Source organism: Ptychodera flava, chromosome 16 (assembly GCF_041260155.1).
Source record: "Ptychodera flava strain L36383 chromosome 16, AS_Pfla_20210202, whole genome shotgun sequence".
Classification (NCBI taxonomy): Eukaryota; Metazoa; Hemichordata; class Enteropneusta; family Ptychoderidae; genus Ptychodera; species Ptychodera flava.
In genome coordinates this window covers 28,498,547-28,518,150 of record NC_091943.1, presented here as the reverse complement: position 1 = coordinate 28,518,150, position 19,604 = coordinate 28,498,547, and the positions used below count along the sequence as shown (strand labels likewise).

Sequence of the window (19,604 nt, the reverse complement as noted above, 5' to 3'; positions counted from 1 at the left end):
ATGATCCGAAATGGCTGATTACAACAACATACCCAATCCCATACCATTTCTAAAATTCCACCAAACCATGTGTATAGTATGTGCCATCATGACACTAGAGGCAGTGAGGGCATCGTTATGTGTGATGTAATCAAAAGTTCCTTCAATCGTCATTACCGGCAGAGATGGGTCAATTTTATCGAACGCTCCTAAGATTACTTTATTATGCAAGTCACAGGCCTGATGCACCCGTTGCATCATTGTCATTCCACAGCTACCTAGACCACAGCTACCTAGACACCAAATATTATAACAAAATGGACAAGCGGGGACTGTGTCATCAACGATGACTTGTTATTTTAGAAATATGATCAAGTCTTGATATTATAGTTAGCAAATATCTTTATTCCATTTCACCACGTGCACCTTAAAAGAACTACGCGCATATTGCATGTAGGCAAGTATTGTATTGATAAATGCAAGCGCAAGGTCATCGTACCGGTACGGATTATGCTACATTAAATTGTTGCAATCATGGACCTCCGTTTCTTGCTCCATGTTGCAATCTTGTATTTCGAATACAGAAAAGAACGGAGTGAGTGACACGATTTTCACGTGTCATTTTTTCTCACTGTTAGAACGTATACCCATAGTGCTGTGTGAATTGTTCAACACTGACTCAAAATGTCGTTCAACGGCAACAGCACTCTTGGGGATTCCGATACTGATATTACAAGTCAGATACTGCTAGGTGGCCATGCATGAGGCCCGTTCTCTTTCATTCACTCAGTTTCCAAATGGCTGTCCGCAAAAATCAGAAGACTTCAAAACAATAGTTTACTAATGACGTACTAAGTAACGCGGTTTTCCGCGGTCTTATTATGCATGCAAGCTCATTAAAAGCTGCTAACTGCTTTATCGCCGGTCCCGCCAGGGTTAGAGGTATACCGCGGGAGGTATTGGCGGTACCGCGTATTTGGAAATGACCTCTTCCCTAAACGGTATAAATGGTGTCTGAAACTCAAACCGTAGACGAAGAAGGTAACACCATACTTTTCAAAATATAATAGCAATTCTATGGGCGACAGGCCAAAGTTACGTGGCGAAATAGACAGCGTGTCGCAATACTTTTCTACACGCGTGCTGGCCGAGTTTGCACATGCACCAATCTTAAGGTGATGTTTATTGAAGGACCCTTTAAGATTTTGGGCAACGTAAGTTAGCCTTAATGAAGAGCTGGATCAATTAATATATTTAGGGACTCCACTGAGAAGAACGAAGTTTATCTTTTTTGGGTTTTGTCGGTATTTCTCAGGGTACTAAAGCACAATTAAGAACATTTTCAATCTACCCATTAGAGTTTTACTCGACAATATGTTAAAACATAAGCATTGGTCGCTGGTACACTTACACTGGCGGCTGTTGAGTGTGTGGCCGTTCAAACTTCACAGCAACTGATAATATCATTAAGAGGAAGACATTATTATTTAACATATACAACCTCGAAAGAGTGGGCAAACCATTACCGTTCTCGATCAGTTTTACAACGTATCCAGGAGTATGACGAAGGGCCAATCAAATTTTTCGCCGTTCAAAATGTTCAACACGTGAGCGCACTAACCGGTGACCCGCCCCTTATTCATTGACGTCACGTTCAAAATCGCATACGATACATAAATATCATGCATGGCATAACACGTAAGTTCTTTGCAACCTCATGATGTCTGAAAGCGTAAAGTTGATTCTCCCTATATAGGTAAACAGGTAAACACGTCGTCGTAGTGCGGTAATAGGGTTAGCACACTGTGTCCGATAGACACCTTTCAATTTCTCAAAACTGATAACGTTGTCCGATGTTCTACACTGTCATGTCGACTGTTCTTACGAACGCTATTTTGGGGGTTAGATTTGTCGATTAGCCAGCGGCCGTCGAACTACCTATTTGGACCTCGGTCTAATGTGTTTTCGTGTGTACGAATACGAAGTTTATCAAGGTCTAGTACAAGTAATTCCGAAGGATAATCGCTGTCTATACGTCAGTTACGCGCGGAAGCAGAGCCTTCGCCCGCGAGCTGAGATTGTATCAAATCAAACAAGCATAGAGGGACGGCCTGAGCCACTATACTTGTGCAACAGAGAGAGAGAGAGAGAGAGAGAGAGAGAGAGAGAGAGAGAGAGAGAGAGAGAGAGAGAGAGAGAGAGAGAGAGATACTGCAACGGAAACACATTTCTACAAACCGGCGGGCACCTTATTCCAATAACAGATACACTGTGGGTGAAGGAAGATTACGGTTTCATGTGACATTCGCATATTCTCAGCAATTTCAGGCACCGCCGGTGATGTAGTCATCCTTAAAACTTTTGGAATCATTGGAGTTGAATTATTTACGCCGGACGAGAACAAAATAACAACTGTTGTCATCTTGAAGATGGAATTATACTTAGGAATTGCCTTACTTATTTCGCTGTGCACGATGTTGCCACATTACGGTAAGATACTCGTCTTTCAGAATATTGCTCCAGTACACAATTTTGTTGAATGCGAGACATAGAACGTATAGTACCCTTTGGTTTGCGTTTCAATGACCATGGCAGATGCTATATAGATAAAACTTAATGGCCGAGATGGAAATATAGTACACTCGACACGTTGCCCTAAGGAATCACTTGAAGACACAGTCTTATCACCGGGTAAAATTCCAAAGCAAAGGAATCGTACTAAAGCAATTCGAAGAATCTATAACAGATATTCTCTTAAGAAAAATATTTGGTTCTGAATTTAATGATCCATTTTTGGTTGGGGAACAATCATGTACCAATAAAACAGCTTCGAATATTCATTTGGTTTAAAATTTAGATGGCAGACAAAGACATCAGTTAAAATATATTTTATACCAAATATATTTTTATGTATGTATGTATGTATGTATGTATGTATGTATGTATGTATGTATGTATGTATGTATGTATGTATGTATGTATGTATGTATGTATGTATGTATGTATGTATGTATGTATGTATGTATGTATGTATGTATGCATGTATGCATGCATGCATGTATGTATTATGTATGTATGTATGTATGTATGTATGTATGTATGTATGTATGTATGTATGTATGTATGTATGTATGTATGTATGTATGTATGTATGTATGTATGTGTGTATCAATTTGAGACATGAAGAAAATATTAAGGACAAACGTTTCTCACACGAAAGTTTAAGGAAAATGGATCTTTTATCACATGCTGGAAGGTTATGTTATAATCACAAATTCTGACGCCATACCTACGACATTAACAATCAAATCGTGTGGGATTGGCACGCGTGCTCATGTGCCTGCGTATATGTACTTATACGCATGTCACCTGTTCTCACTCACTTCCTCTGGAAACAGTAATAGAAAGTTTTAAATTTTTTGAGGGCTCTGCAATACCTCAACAATCCAGAAAGAAATTTCAAACGCATTACCTTTCACATTGCAATCTTTATACCTAGTCTAGTGATTACGAAGAATGCAATCTTCCGATAGACGAAAACTTAATAGACAATCTCTGCTGACAAAATGCAGAACGATAAGAATTTCAGTGCAGAATTTATTCATCATTCCTTTCGAAGGGGAATCCACTACAAAAGCCAACTACTTCCTATGAGTGTAGACCCTACAGAGCTCTGTATGTAACACGGGGTTTAACAAGTGGCTTGGCTCAATCTATGGCAGTGTTGTTTCTCTACATGCCATATCACAAATGAAAATATTAATTCTTGTTTCACATAGTATCTGAAATGTATTGAACACTGTCTTATTTTGCCTTCGACTGTCAGTTCATCTTTCTGTGTTGGAAATTTCATAATATAATTCTGTGTTCTTCCTTAAATACAGACATGTGCAAGGACACGATTTGCACAAATCTGCATAAATGTACTTATACGTCAATATAGACTGAAACAATTATAGAACGGATATCGTACCCTTGGAGTTTGAATATGGCCTTGCGGCATAATTGCTTTTCACAATTTATACTTTGGAACACGACACGTCTACTTTGAACTTCCCACAGAAAATGATCAGTTTAATCTGGAACACTTTATCGTGTTTCCTACTTGCAGATTTATATATATATTATGTACACTTGTGTGGCAAATGTATCAATGAATTAGAGGGCCTAAATAATGTCCATGGGTACATTTTGAAATAATGTTACTATGATGTCAAGTGTCATGGAAGTGAGGACAATAATTATATATGTGCATATTTAATTCCAAAACACTGGCTGTAATAAAGATAGACATTCCGCGTTCGCCAATAGATTATACAGTAAGCAGCATTGGTAGGAAAAATCTAAGAAGCAAGTGAATGGTAGTTGCGTCAGCTCCAAAATGAAGTTGAAACATCAAATTTGCATAATAGCTACAATTCCCCAGGTACTTTTCGTTTCATTTGTCAGAGCGAAATATTCAACAAAAGCCTGACTGTCCAGAAAGATTGAAGCGTTTAAAACTGATTTCAGTACATTGTAAGTAGGTCCCCAAGGCTCTCCTTACAGTAAACAGTTGAATGTTGCTCATCCGTGATGTCTGATGTCGAATTCATTTTGTCAACGCCATTTTGTTCCAAATGAAATTGATGCAAGGGGCGCCGGAACGCATGCTTCAAACAGAACAATCATGTACGTATTTAATCGCGACTAGAACTGCCGCCTTGCTATCGCAGATCTGTAATGTAGAGAGTGTAAGAGATATACGAAATGAGCCACAAAATTAGTACCAAATACAATTAAATTTGTACTTTTAGGCAGTATGTGGTACACGAAGATCAACCCTGTAAAGATTATCACCAGCTTTCGAAACTAGAGTTCTCTTATACAGATACTTAAACCACGATTGGAACTAATTTGGGATAATTGGATGGTGAAGTAAGGTCGGTTTTATCTGCAACTGTAAGCTCATCGGCTTCTTTTTAAGTTACACACTTGTTTTTGTGAGTAATTTCAAGTATTGCAACATTCAGCTGTAGGGCACCTAATACTTTTGAAAAAGTTGAAAAAATATGAAGATCCAATTATCCCAAATTAGTTCCAATCGTGTTATTATGGAAGAGACTTCTAGTCTTCGAAATCTTGTGTTGCATCCTACTCATTTGATCTTCGTGTATGACCTATCCCTCAAGGTGATCAACTCGATTGTACTGTCGTACAATGTACTGTCGTGAAACACAGGTTTGGAAGTGCTTATGAAAAGAACGGCATTAATGTCGAGATGAGTATATGACGTCATAGGGTAAAACTGTATACACAATCAATGTCTTGGCGAGGACAATAGCGCACAAAGAATGGCATGATTTAACGAGGGCGTTCGTTGTTCGGAAACTGCTTCTTACAGCCTTCTGATACCATTGCCCGTTATCTGTAGGAGTCAGACTTTGACAGTTTAAAGTATTCAAGCTCCATCAGCTGTCACTTCAGATGTCTTTTACTGTATATTTTTGTTGTTTTTGTTAAATTCAGTTTCTTGTTCTTCTCCAAAAAGTCATGTCGTGAAGTCAAGCGGTCAACTTGTCAGCACAGCCTTCATGTGTGCATTATCCAATGTTATTGTTGACAATTGAATTTCGATCCGGACTGGAATTCGTGTTTCAATAATAATGATCTCATATTTACACGATGCGTAGTGTTTCGAAAGCTACGAATTTCAAAGTACTGTTTTTGAGAAGAATAAATGACACGTACAAGCTTAAAACAATGTTTATTAAAAAATGAAATGTTAACAAAAGTGGCAGCTTTCGCCCGATTCGTGTGTACAAGTTTTATCGCTTACTCGGCTGTTCGTTAGTTTTTAACCGAACAGACTTTACAGTCTCTCGACACGGACCGTAATTGAACCAAATAAAACTGAAAGTAACAAGTAAAGGATAGCGTCCTAAGGGATTTCGCATCCTTTCAAAAAATAATTGACTTGTTTGTACAGAACCTTCCCCGAGACTTTCCCATATGGCAGTAAATGTGACAGACTTTAAAAAGTCAAAGAATGAACAACATGCATGGTCATGAGTATATGCTGCATTGAACGTGAATGTAAAATGATTCCACTGTTTGCGGTAATATACGTATGGTTATAATGAAGCAATTTTCTTGTGAAATCTTCACGGCCAGCTAAATCATGTTGTACACCATTGTGTTCGATGTCAGTAAGTAATTATGAAATCGCAGATCGGAAAAAGTGGCGAGTCGATTTACAAATGAGGTCAGGGATTTATGGCGCCGTCGTTTCACGACGTTTTCTGGGCTTCTACAGATAATCGCAAACACTAGAATACAAAAACTATGCGCATGAAGTCTCGATCAACATTGATTTCACGAAACGTCAAGTTGAAAGGCAGTCTACACGATGGCGCAAACCTGTGTATAGTTCCCTAATCGATGCAGAAAAATAACTTTCAAACATTTGGTATCGTATTGGGACATGGAAATCCCCGGTGACAATGATTTTGATTTTCGTAGACTACCTCTCCTTATTTGACTAGATTTCAACTTTGGCGCCTAACCGTGCGCTGTACATTTGCATATCACAGTTTTGGTACACTATTACTACTACGTACGGTGTATACCCACTAAAATTATCGTTTGGCAGATTTTATCTCGGATATTAACCACTGCGAACCGACTGTGCCCGTAGAGTGTCAAGGGTAACATGCAGTTGGTGGTTAGAGAAACGTTTCGTATAGATATGTAAAAAATTGATCGAATATTCTTCGGAGGGGCGAGAACAAGTTTGACTTTTCTGTCACCTCCTTAAATTGTAACTTCCAAATTATTGATCGCTTTCCGGTGATAACATTAGAAATACCTAATCGCTATATAGGCTGCCTTGTCTGGTATGAAATTTGGCGATGCCCCTTTGCATCAATATCCAAGTCAATCGGTCTTTTTTACATTAACGAGAACATTTATTTAAAAATAAGTTTTCTTGGCTTTTTAGATCGATAACGAGTGTATAAATCTATTAAAAAGGAAACAATTTTAAGAATGTATTCTAGGTAACACTAGAAACACACTGTCTCCTTCTTGTAAAACCAAAGACACGAATGAATATGCCGATAGGTTTCGCGTTTCGAGTAAATGACTTGATAATCTCCCTGTCGATGTAAAGAAACTGCGTAAATGGAGATCTGCGGCAAGGCTAGACGTGATGTAAATTAAAATATACCCACTTCATCAATGTGTCGCTTTTATTAGAAAAATGACGACAGTTTCAATTCGCATTTTTTATTGTATACCATGGATGTTGAACTTATATGTAGATGTGTATCTTCAGTCCCTGACCAGTACATCAGAATAGATTAAAGCTCTCCCGGATTGTGTCGGGTTCTAATAGACAGGTAAATCCATGCCTTCTTAACAAAAGGCTGCCTCTTTTAATATTTTCCCGTAGATTACTCTGCTCGGTTTTCCGCGGGAAATGCTGTTATCTGCCGACAGCTTATGGGATTTCCATTTCTTTGTAAAGAAAAGAGCCATTCTTGAAAAATATGAATTGACACGAAGCATTGCAACAGTGTCCATTTAAATAGCTTTAATGTAGTAATAAGAACATGGATAAAATCGCTGTTAATCACAACCAGGAATTATGATTCATCACTGAATATTGTTAGGATCCAATTACTTCTGTAAATTATCAATTATTAGCAAATGGAAGCTTGCGAATACGTTGCTATCAGCAAAATAATTTGTGATCTTGTACATTCTATGTTTTTTCCCAAACATCAATAGACACATGCGACCGAAATGATGCAAAGGTGGTTTCAGGTGGGTTTACGTATAGGCTGACGTCAAACGCAAAGGTTTGTCTCGATTAGTTTATATAGTACAAACAGGCAGGTTAGCATTTGTTGACAGATTTTATTCTACAATTCCCCAATATGAATGTCGAAAATGTTCACCAGGAATCCTTATATGAATTTGCTTATTGATATAAAGCAATTTTTAGGCAAGCCAGTTTCAGCCTCTAGCCTTTATCGAAATGTTTTGTAATAATAAAATGACACACTGCTCTTAATAACAAGATGATAAGATCATACGTCTTCTATAGGCTACAAAATTCTTACAAGTAGCCCTGTACTCCTGCTGATAAATACACGGTTCCAACATTCCTCCGATAATCTACAGAAAATGAATGTTCTTTATTGACATTCAAATACCATGCCATCGTGCATAGTTTCCCTTTATGTCTCTGTCGATCAAGCGTCTGTGTGCGTGAACACAATGAAATCTTCATAGTTTTCTCTTTGAAAGATGACCGCATAACTACCCCGGATGTATCTGCGGAAATTGTTTTTTGCAGCCGCGAAAGCAATGTTCTCTTCATCACCATTGCTCACGGCTATCTCATTGATGAAATGGTAACTACTGATATATTTTGGATTTCCAAAGATCTTGGCACATGCCAGATACTGTAACTCATATCGATGAGTAATAACAGTAAATCAAGTCTGTGTTTTTATATCTGTCTGTTTGTTATTTCTATCCTCTGAGCTGTAAGATGATTATCCTTTTTTAGACAATAAAGAATAATAATGAAGTACTGTACAGTTATCGAGTACTATGGTTAGACAAATCAATATTTTTGTCTTGTTAATTTAGTCTAAGTTGTTGAAATTTTCGGTGGTAAGTTTCCAAAGACAGTACGCAGTGTTGACAAAATCTTGTCTGCTCGAGTTTTCTTTGTAAACTAAACGCACCAATTATCACTTTACGGATTTTACTAGCCATTTCCAGCCATTTAGTGAGTTTCCAAAGTTCACGCAAAACACTAAATTTGTCAACATTTTCCACGCAGATTCGAGCGCTAATGCACAACAGACGAAGCAGAACTCGACAGACCAAACCGCAAACATTACATCTACCAGACGGCAATCCAACGGCACCTCAACCGCGACGCCGATAACGTTTAGCAAAACCACGGACACAGCTTGGAATACAACATCCGGGTACGCTCCAGTCTCGACCAACCAAATCACCATGCCAGTGACGCAAGCCAATACGTCTCCAGTAATAGAAGCGTTAACAACAACGCAGTCGCCTGTGGCGGAGATAAATGTTTCAGTTCGGAGCCAAACATTGTTGACAGCCAATGTGACCGAAAACATTTCGATAAAGGTCACAGAGTCCCAAAGGAATGACTCGACTTATCACAGGCAGCCGAGCACTGCACAACATCAATATACTAACAGAAGCACTTTGCCCAGTATAGGTAGACACATTTTTTTTCACTTTATCATTCATTCATTCATTCATTTATTCATTCATTCATTCCTTCATTCCTTCATTCACTGTCTAACCATATTATTTTTCTTGTGCAAGAGCCCTTTGTTTGGTGAGATCGTTGTAGGAGTGGCTGATGTTTTTAAAGGATTTTAACATCATCACGGGACTCTGTGCATAGCACTTACTGGGAAGACCACATGTACCTCCAATTACAAGCTGATCTTGGATAAATCCTATAAGCACTATATGTTTGACTTTTATAATACGTGATTCGTACAAGGTACCGGAATATGGTAATTGGGACCGTCGGAACAGGTGCAATTAATAGACCAATTTCCTTGCAACAGTCGTCAAGGTGAATTGTTTGTGAATATTTTGTCAAACGGAGACTTAAAATATAGTTTCGAGTTTATCAAATATAAAACGAGGCGAAAATTTAATTTACTTCATGAACTTCGAAATTAGTCCTACAAATTCTATTATTATAGACCAGAAAATAACCTTGAGTCGAAATATCTGTCCCAAAGCGTATTTTACGTTGAATATACCATTACAGGACAAAGGGACGATGAAATCTTTCAGACTGGTCATTTTTTATACCCATCTTCACTTATCAACCTTGTTTAATGCTGTTGGAGGCCAAGATGCACACTAGAAGGATTTGCCAACCAATTTTGTCAAGACAGTCCATTTCACATAGCGCAAAGTAGTAGGAATTCTCAGAAGACGCCCATGGGTCATAATCCTATTCTGTGTGCAAACATACACACACTCCTGAAGGGTGCTTTGTCGAGTATATCTGACCAACAATTGTGCAGCAGCCCGAGGCAGTGCTGTCTTAATTCGTAGAGCTTCGGCGAGCAAGGTCCCAGGTGTAAAATGCGCATGTAATCCTCTGTATAAAGCCTGGCTACACAGCGAACATGGCTCAGAACAGATAGTATACGAAGTAGCAATCTAGATAAGCTATGAAGTTGAAGTGGATACGCACGAGTACTAATCATCTGATAAAGAGATGAATTGGGGCATGAATATAAAGGCGCCTTATCCGTAGTCTCTCGAAATAGTTTTAGTGTCCTTCAGTTGAACACAAATTACTAGTGCTCTAAGTAGAGGTCAGGTAATTCATGCTGTACCTTTGCGCCTTTCATTAAGAACTTGCTTGTACACCAAAATAAGAGATAACTGTATCATCAAAAGGTTTAAAAATACTTTGATACAATTTTAACAATGTTGCTAAAACCTCTTCGACGCAAAGGTAAGTAGCTCGACCCATTGATTGATAGTTTGATGGATTGGCAGATAGACAGACGGACAGAAAGGCAACCAAAGCTAGCTAGCTAGCTAGCTAAATAGATAGATAGATAGATAGATAGATAGATAGATAGATAGATAGATAGATAGATAGATAGATAGATAGATAGATAGATAGATAGATAGATAGATAGATAGATAGATAGATAGATAGATAGATAGATAGATAGATAGATAGATAGATAGACTGACATACAGACAGACAGACAGACAGACAGACAGACAGACAGATAGATAGATAGATAGATAGATAGATAGATAGATAGATAGATAGATAGATAGATAGATGGATGGATGGATACATACATACATACATACATACATACATACATACATACATACATACATACATACATACATACATACATACATACATACATACATACATACATACATACATACATAAATAGATACATAGATAGGCGCATAGAAGATAGATGTATGGAACATACAACATAAATGATAGATGGAAAGATATCTAGAAAGGTAGCTAGGTAGTTAGATTACAGACAGTCAGACATGTAGATACATATATAGAAAGAGAGATTAATGGGTAGTTTGTTGGATTGAAGGGCAGATAGAGGGAGAAACATGCGCATGTTGATATTTTCTGACGTTTAAATAGACATACGATAAACTGCCTTGGATATGATGTCTTTACTGAACAGCCTCGTAATTGAAAATGGAGTACATGCTTGACTCGATGTAAGATTTTCTTCAGAACATCCGCTGCGTGGCTTCACTTGATTATTATTGTCCCTCCCCTGAAAGATTGATCGGCTACCTTGGCGAGCACGGCAGGGTCCCCTTACGCCCCCGGAACGTGCCCTCGCTGGGAGAGGTATCAAACAGATTTTAGAAATCATTGTCCAAGCAGTAAGAGACTGCTCTCTCGCTTTAACGAGAACACATGCTAGGATTATCAAGATGAGTGCAATTTTCAGCTATGCAATTTCCACAGGGTTTACTACAATTATTCTACGGTGAATAGCTTCGTTAAAGGGCATCCGCCCGCGAGCGACAAATCAACGGCAAGGTTTTCACTAATAATACTCAAAGTTGCTTTCTGGAAACATCTTTGAACACAGGACACGGCCTTGGGGTCTTCGCTGGTAACCATGCCGTAACGGGAAACCTTAGTAGTCATGACTGTTTCGTTGTAATCCTCGACGACCCGGAGGATAACTGAACAACAAAACGATTCACTTTCATATACACGCGATTTACAGTGAACGGCAATAGTTTTTGACTCGCCAGGACTTTACTGATAAACCCTGACGTAATAATACCAATGAGAACGCCGCCATATTTATTGCACAGGCCCTTTCTGCGTTAAGAATTGTTATAACCTCAGACAGATGACGTATAGCCTTTATGGTGATTTTCAGAAGAAACCATGAGCGCTTATCTAAAGTGCCCATTAGGAGTCTTTAAATTTAACGTTCTATTCAGAAAGCAACAGATATGCAAGATCTTGGGTGACACAAATCAGTCTATCGATCTATTAATTAATAAATCAATCGGGGCCCCTCTCTCTCTCTCTCTCTCTCTCTCTCTCTCTCTCTCTCTCTCTCTCTCTCTCTCTCTCTCTCTCTAGCTTTCTGCCCGTCTGTAAGACCTACCTGTTTATCTGTCCACCTACTATCCCACCCAACTATCTTCTCTCCCTCAAATTCATTCATTCCATCCACCGACAAACATTCTCTTTTCTCAGCTGCATTCTCTATTACACAAACTTAAAAGTTGTGCATGAAGTGAACATTTAGAAGCAGTCTTATACGGAAACGTTACTTTTACCGAACAACAAGTGATCAGTACTTAGAATACTATCAGCTTGTCAACCATATACCAAATCGTACAATTCTCATTATATTTTATTATTCGAAGTCTCTGACCGATTCTACTGCGTTTTCACGTTCGAACTCTACGGATAGGAATTTCTCTATGGTGTCAGTATTCTAATTTTGTTTTCCCCACACAGACGACCCATGGGCAAACGTCCAACCAACCGACTGGACCTATGTACGCATGGCCGTGATCTTTGCCATGGCGGGAACACCTCTACTGACCTTTTTACTTTTGGCGATCTGTCGTGTGCGGGTTATTTTGGTTACCAAGCATAGGTACAATAACATTCGAAAATCTGCTCATTATGGGTGAGTGTTCATTTGGCACCTTTTGTTCTAGGATAAGATAGTAATTTTTAAAATATATCCCAGAGTTTCCGTTCTTGTTTTGTTTCGTCAGGCTATTCTTGCTTTCCTTTTGGTGCCCGTCGAAGGATATTAGATCGGTTAAACTTGAAAGACATAAAACCTGTTTGTAATGCAGATTTAGACTATCAATTGTACTTTTCATTGAAATCCATATTTAAGTCAAGCTGTCACCATGCTACTTAATGTTATATAAAGCCGCGAACCTGGAGGATATATTCTAACAAAATACAATATATCTCAGCCAAAGTTTGCCTTGCGATAGTTTTCCTATGGGCCAACTTATGTAATGATGTTTCTGTCAAAATCAAGCATGAGACCGTTGGATTCAATTTTTTTGATATTAATAAAGCTCTGAACAAAATTTCATAAATATGACCGGTTGATTATCCAAGAATTTCCATTTTAATCCTGTGACAACAGTCAAAGACGCCGGTTTAGTTGTCAAAGAACTTTCTTGTGGCGATAAATAAGGATTCAGCCTTTGCATAACAATATATAAAAGAGCCTTAACCAACCCTTGCCTCTTTTTCGCATTTAAGGCTGTCAACGATAACTCTAGCGTCGGAGGTTTCGTCGGAGGCGAACGGCGGACTGGGTCCTTCCGATCAAAGTGTTGATGTCAACTCGATGGCACATCATCCAGCAAGCGAAGTGAACGACCAAAAGGAGGCACAGGTTAGTGGCAGTAATTGAGAAGAATGGAAAACACCGATCTAGAAAAAATTACGTCACTGGCCCTGAAGTCCACCCCTAAATGTCTCCTCAAGTAATCGGCTATGAACGTCAAAGGAATTACTTTAACTTATTCTTATATAGTACAAGTGTGCCCAATTATGGCATACGACTCAGTCTCCTGGAAACTGATCGTATGTTCACTATGTAGCTCTGCCAGAGTGATCGGGATTCACGTTGAGACACAAGTTACATGATTTGTCTAGGCTTGAGTCCTTTCATAGTCAAATGAGCAGTTTGATGGCCTTGACGAATACCTGGTGCTAGGCGCTATACCTAAGATTTTAGTTATCATATCAAAGGTGCGGAAAGGTTATAGACAAGGAAAATATCACAGTCTGTGCTACAAAGCGCACCAGACTACGTGCATCAACATCAAAGTAAAAACACCACAGCTGAGCCAGTCAACCTCAGCGAGAAAGATAGACTCGTCTGACGAATTTCCGCTCCTTGAACATGTTCATCCACGGATGATGACACATTAGAGCGCTGTTTCAGGTCGATGCATGCCGGTAAATGGAAACACGATCACCATAATCCCATCGGCTTCGTAGAAATTTTGCGATGCAATAACATATATAAAATATATGGGAATTACGAAAAGATGCGCGTATCTAAGGCTTCCAAAAACATTGGATTGCTAATAATTGTTATAATTAATAGCAAATGATAGACAAATGCAATCGCGAAATATGGTGACAGCTTTCCTTCATATGCGCAAGCCTACTGGACTAAGGGTCGCAAAACTGAACTTGAAGCAATGTGTTAAATCATTATAACAGTAATATTCTTTACTGTCTGACTTACGTTTTCTTCTTCAAACAGTTTGTCAACCCAATTACAACTCGCGACACACTGTAAAAGTATTAATGACTCTCTCTCTCTCTCTCTCTCTCTCTCTCTCTCTCTCTCTCTCTCTCTCTCTCTCTCTCTCTCTCTCTCTCTCTCTCTCTCAGGTCGAAGTTGAACCATGCTAAATGTGTTTTCTACATTCAAAAGGGACGTCACCGTTGAATTCTCAGAACGAATACCCCCAAAAAGGGGGTGATGGTGGAGTGGCACTTCTAACGTTTTCCTACAGGATGTGCTGCCCAAAGTGAAAACATCCACCAATATGTATTCCAAAAATGACCCATTATGTTGAGAAATTTGGGATTTTTACCATTGTTCTATTGCATGTGAAGGTTTTCCAAAAGTGTGGGCACATTTACCGTTTTTTTCGGATTAGAAGTCGATCCATGTTGAGTGATTTTCGTGAAAAACAGTCACCCTTTCGGGCAGCACATGCCTATACACCTTTCAATTGGATTATCCCGTGGGAGAAGGACTGTGGCTTTCCTGTGTTTTCAAAATGTAGTCCCATAAACTTAATAATCTTAGCAAAAGTAATTTTCTATTCTTGTAATATGACTGACGTATTTCATTGATAAAATTCAAGTAGCACTGAGTGGATCGACACCTACGCATGTAGATAATTTGGTCAATGTCTCTGCCCTTTGGAAGTGAAATCAACACTCAACTAGTTGACATGCGATGTATCCTTTGATATCCGATGTGGCTGACATTTTTAATGGAGAAAACGTGGAATTTCCAGACACAAAAATTAGCTGTGTCGACGAAATCAGTATTTTACAAACTTGATTAATGAATATGTGAAATACGTTAGTTCCTACTGTAACAGAACTTCTTTACGTTCTTATGACAAACAAACATGTATATGATACATTACTTGATAGTAAGAAATGTCTGTTGACCTTTGACCTTCCCAATTTTTCTTGCATACCAATACCGAAGATAGAGCCCTTCCTAAAGCCAAAATCTTCCAGCAACACGTCGAATACAGGCTCATCATTTCCCTTTCAATTTTTACATCCGATTTCTAAATCTTCTACTTAGCTCTTTTTAAATGGAAGGAATAGAGTTCGCATTGAGGGTATTTGAAGAAATAATTGTTCTTTGAGTTCATAAAGCCTACAGTAAATAACTAACGACACCAATGTCCGTTGCGTCTTTTCAGCGCGTACATGGTTTGCCCTGAAAATTTAAAGCTGCTGTTTTCCTCTGAAAATTTGATCATGGCAAAATTGTTTCCGGATAATCAAGCTTTGGACTAACCCTCAGGGCTTCGAGCAGTTGCCATGCAAACGGAGACGAAATATAGCAACGGGAAATAAATGAAGAAACACAATTATATGTTTACAGTCAAATCATCCTCGATCACTTTGCATGTAGTAATCGCCTTGATGTGAATTCAAAAACTTACTCCGGTGTATACTTTGATTGTGTTCGAGTGCAAAATGTTGAACCTCTCAGTTGCACGTCAAAAATAGCAACTTACAACGTGTTGGACAGACTTATAGATGTCACATCCCCTGTGAGAAATATCTCACGAAAGAAAATCACGGTGCGAGCTGCAATGACAAGTTTCAAAGCAAATGGTCAAGTGGTTTAGGAATTGTGCGAAATCCATGGCAGAAAGAATATGTTTTTTAAAGGAAAGTCGTCGTTTTACGGCAAGCAGCATCATCTTCCAGTAAAACTTGCATAATCTTTCAACCCCAATCATCCAACACAATAGTTGAACCTGTACTACTTCTTTGATGCAGTGTATACTTTCAATCATTAGGGCCGGTTCTTTTGTTTCAATGCCTGTATTTACTGGATCCTGAAGGAAGAAATGCTTATAATGTCGCCTAATGCAGCAATTGCCGGTCGTTACCTCAAAATCCGGTCATTGACATGAAACGTAATATGATCGATTAATACAGCACTATCTGGTCGTTACCTATAATCCGGCGGCCATTGACTAGTCCTTTGTAAACGCAGTTTTACACGGACTGGAAAACTACAGACGGATAACCTGGACTGTATTGGCTACGCTATTCATCTATCGCATGCAGTACTGACAATGAAGGTGTTAACAGCTTTTTTGGAAAAAATATATTGTACATGTATTTAAAACGAAAGACTGGCCCATATTAAAGATTGTCGAATACACGGACTTGATTCAAGACGGTGGATTTTTACAAATTAGTCAGGTGGCTTAATAAAAATATCGTTACACGAATGACAAAAGTACCAAATTTGCTTGAGAGGTTCGCATATATGTGTAGATCAAAATTAGCTATTGCTCGAAAAATTTGGGCCACCGGAAAGGCTCGATGACGTCATAAATTCAAAATGGCCGCCATTATATTGCTTAAAAAATGGTAAAAACACGGCTTATTCGGCCAGTTTTCAATATTTTTTTGGAATAAACTGACATAAACATTCTCAATTATAAGTAAAACATTAAATTGATGTTAATCAATTATTGTGATGACGTCATAAATCCAAAACGGCCGACCAAATTCAAAATATCCCCCATAATATCGTGTGATAATGTTCAAATACTGTTAATTAAGCCTGTGTCCAGCATTTTAGTCCCTGAACTGAAATTAACACTCAAAATTACGGACAACACATATAATTGATGCAAATTAATTATTGTGATGACGTCATAAAACCAAAGTGGCAACCGAAAATTGTAAAATGGCCTATTATGAAGTTCACTATGCTCAGTACAATAGCCCATTCACGTGACAAAATGATAGTTTAGAGGTAATGTACTATGTGTCTCAATGATCTATAAACTCAAAATAAATGATAAAATGTACCAAAACTTAGCCAATAAGCTCAACACAAGTTACAAACTATTATGAAATTATTGATTATTTAACAATGGCCTCTGTCTGAAAAACTGAATCAATGTAAAGGAAATGAGGGCAACTTTACGCATCGGTTCTACCTTTGAACGTGTTACGATATAGTCAGTGGTTCAATAGTAGTGTGATTTCATGATAACGAAAAACATGGCGAGAAACCGGTGAATAAATCATGCCTTGACCCTGGTCATGTAACGTTGGTCCCCGAAAAAAGGTTTTATGTTCGTGATTTTGGTCATTTGCTTCCTTTGTTTGAGAAGCCTGTTTCGTTTGTTGAATTTTCTGTGTTTTTTATGTCTCGACGTGTCGTGACAGACACATAGTTTTGTGCTACAGTAGTTCTCTTTTTGGAGGATGTGCTGGCCTTAAAAGACCGTTTGGTCAGCAGGGTTTTGTGAACAAAGATAAGATTGTTTGTCTTTTAATTTGAAGCTAGCTTATCTTGCTTTTTTGCAGCTTTCGTGAATTTTATGAAAAGCGTCTTTGCATTTCGTTTTTGGTCTCGGTTTGCTGTTTGGAAACTAAAGACAAAAAAAACACCAGGAAGAATTTAAACAGAAATTCGAAAATTAAACAAAAACAAGAACTCAGAAAGATTCTCAGATTCATCAAAAATCTTGCAAATCAAACCTTACCAAATGTTGAAATAAAAGCATTAAGCAAAGGCTTGAAATCTATTCCCATTCCGAAGTGCCTGTACAGAAAAATTGTCCTATCAGATATCAACAAATTTATTCGCATCATAACATTGTGCAATATCATGAGAAACAAACGACCAATCAATCAATCAGACATCTGTTCTAAGATAAGTCCAATGTCGACACTACTAACAGCGGAAAACCCAAAATTATAATACTGTCTCAAAGCAACTTAGATCGATAGAGGACATTCAATTCGCAACCCACATCAGAAAAAACACAACTCTAACAGAAAAAACAACTCTGAACAAGCTCTCTAAAAACAAACAAATCACAATAAAACCCATCAATAAAGTAAGAGGCATAGCAATTGTGAATACGACAAATGACATTAAAGAAAGTTATAGACAGCTGCGAAATGTACACTATTACTGTACATTAAGGCAACAATTGGCGACACCAACTATACGGTGAACATTGTATATGAAATCATTTATCTGCGACAAGAAGATCATAAGTAGAATAATTTGTACACCACGATGGTATCTCCAGCCAAAAATACACATAACCCAAGCAGAAGGAACAATCACTATCTATCGTCTCAATAGAAATGGCTGTTCGAGCCCAATAAATCAAATCTCGGAATTTCTAGACTTTGTCATAAACCAATCGTGCAAAGACGACTTACACATGTCAGGGACACAAAAACTTCATTAACTAGTTAGAATCAATAAAAATACAAGCAAACTCTATTCTGGTAACATTAGAAGTAGTATTAATGTAGAAAAACATGCCAAAATTGAAGCCATAAATGAAATCAAATAAAGCGATCGTAGCGTTGGACTCTGAAACAGTACCAGCCAACTGATACGATACAAAAATACCACACACAACGTACATGAAAGCCTTACTGTCGATTATTCTGAAACGCAGTATATTTTAATTCAACTGAGAAAAATACAAACAAATCTATGGATGCAGCATGGGGTCACTAGAAATAGCTGATATCACATACCATGAAACGGAGAAAGTTATATTAAATCCCAAAACCGGTCAAATATTCGTATAGAAACGTCTAAAAGGTGACATTTTCATGATTTACTCAGGAACAGAACATCAACTTATAACATTCAGAACATTTGTCGAGGAGTGCAACACCCTGTACCCTACCTTCAAGTTGGGAATTCATAATTGAACATTCTATCGACAAAATCTCATACCCCTGACCTTGTGGTCTTCAAATGCCAGAGACGCAATTGAGAGAAAAGGCTCGACCGTAAAACCCACACCAAACCATCTGACGATATTTCTTTGCCACCAACCTTCAAATGCTTCATTAAAGGTGAATTACTCAGATATGTTGGCACATGCAACAACAATATGGACTTCATAAAGAAGGTCAATTTCTCAACGCAAAAACTTCAACTACGAGATTACAAAGTGAAAGACACAGTTTGTATCAAAAAGAAGTTATGTAACAAAACGTCAGCCATCCTTCATTAACAAAAATAAGAGTAATGATGTAACAAAAACTTGTCAGCACAACCTCATCAAAACCAGCCTAATCAAACCATGTGATAAGAAACTGGAAAATAATAAAGGGCAACTATACGCTGGCCATGGTTTTCTAGAAAACCTATAATAACGTGTAAAAGGAAGAAAAACATACAAGATATCCTCCTTCAACCAAAATTCAAACACAAGGAGAGTACAAATGAACGGTCTGAGCAACAATTCACGCAACAATCAGACCACAA

The 19,604-nt window shown here is 38.1% G+C and overlaps 1 protein-coding gene across 1 annotated transcript; it reads left to right on the top strand.

Annotated features, from left to right (window-relative positions):
* Positions 1 to 2,186: 2,186 nt before the first annotated feature.
* On the top strand, positions 2,187 to 16,516 carry LOC139115004 (mucin-2-like). The gene is made up of 5 exons (XM_070676913.1): positions 2,187 to 2,469; positions 8,816 to 9,229; positions 12,539 to 12,713; positions 13,313 to 13,448; positions 14,462 to 16,516. The coding sequence occupies exons 1-5, from the start codon at positions 2,409 to 2,411 to the stop codon at positions 14,480 to 14,482; spliced, it is 807 nt and encodes a 268-aa protein (XP_070533014.1). The 5' UTR covers positions 2,187 to 2,408; the 3' UTR covers positions 14,483 to 16,516.
* The last annotated feature ends 3,088 nt before the right edge of the window (positions 16,517 to 19,604 follow it).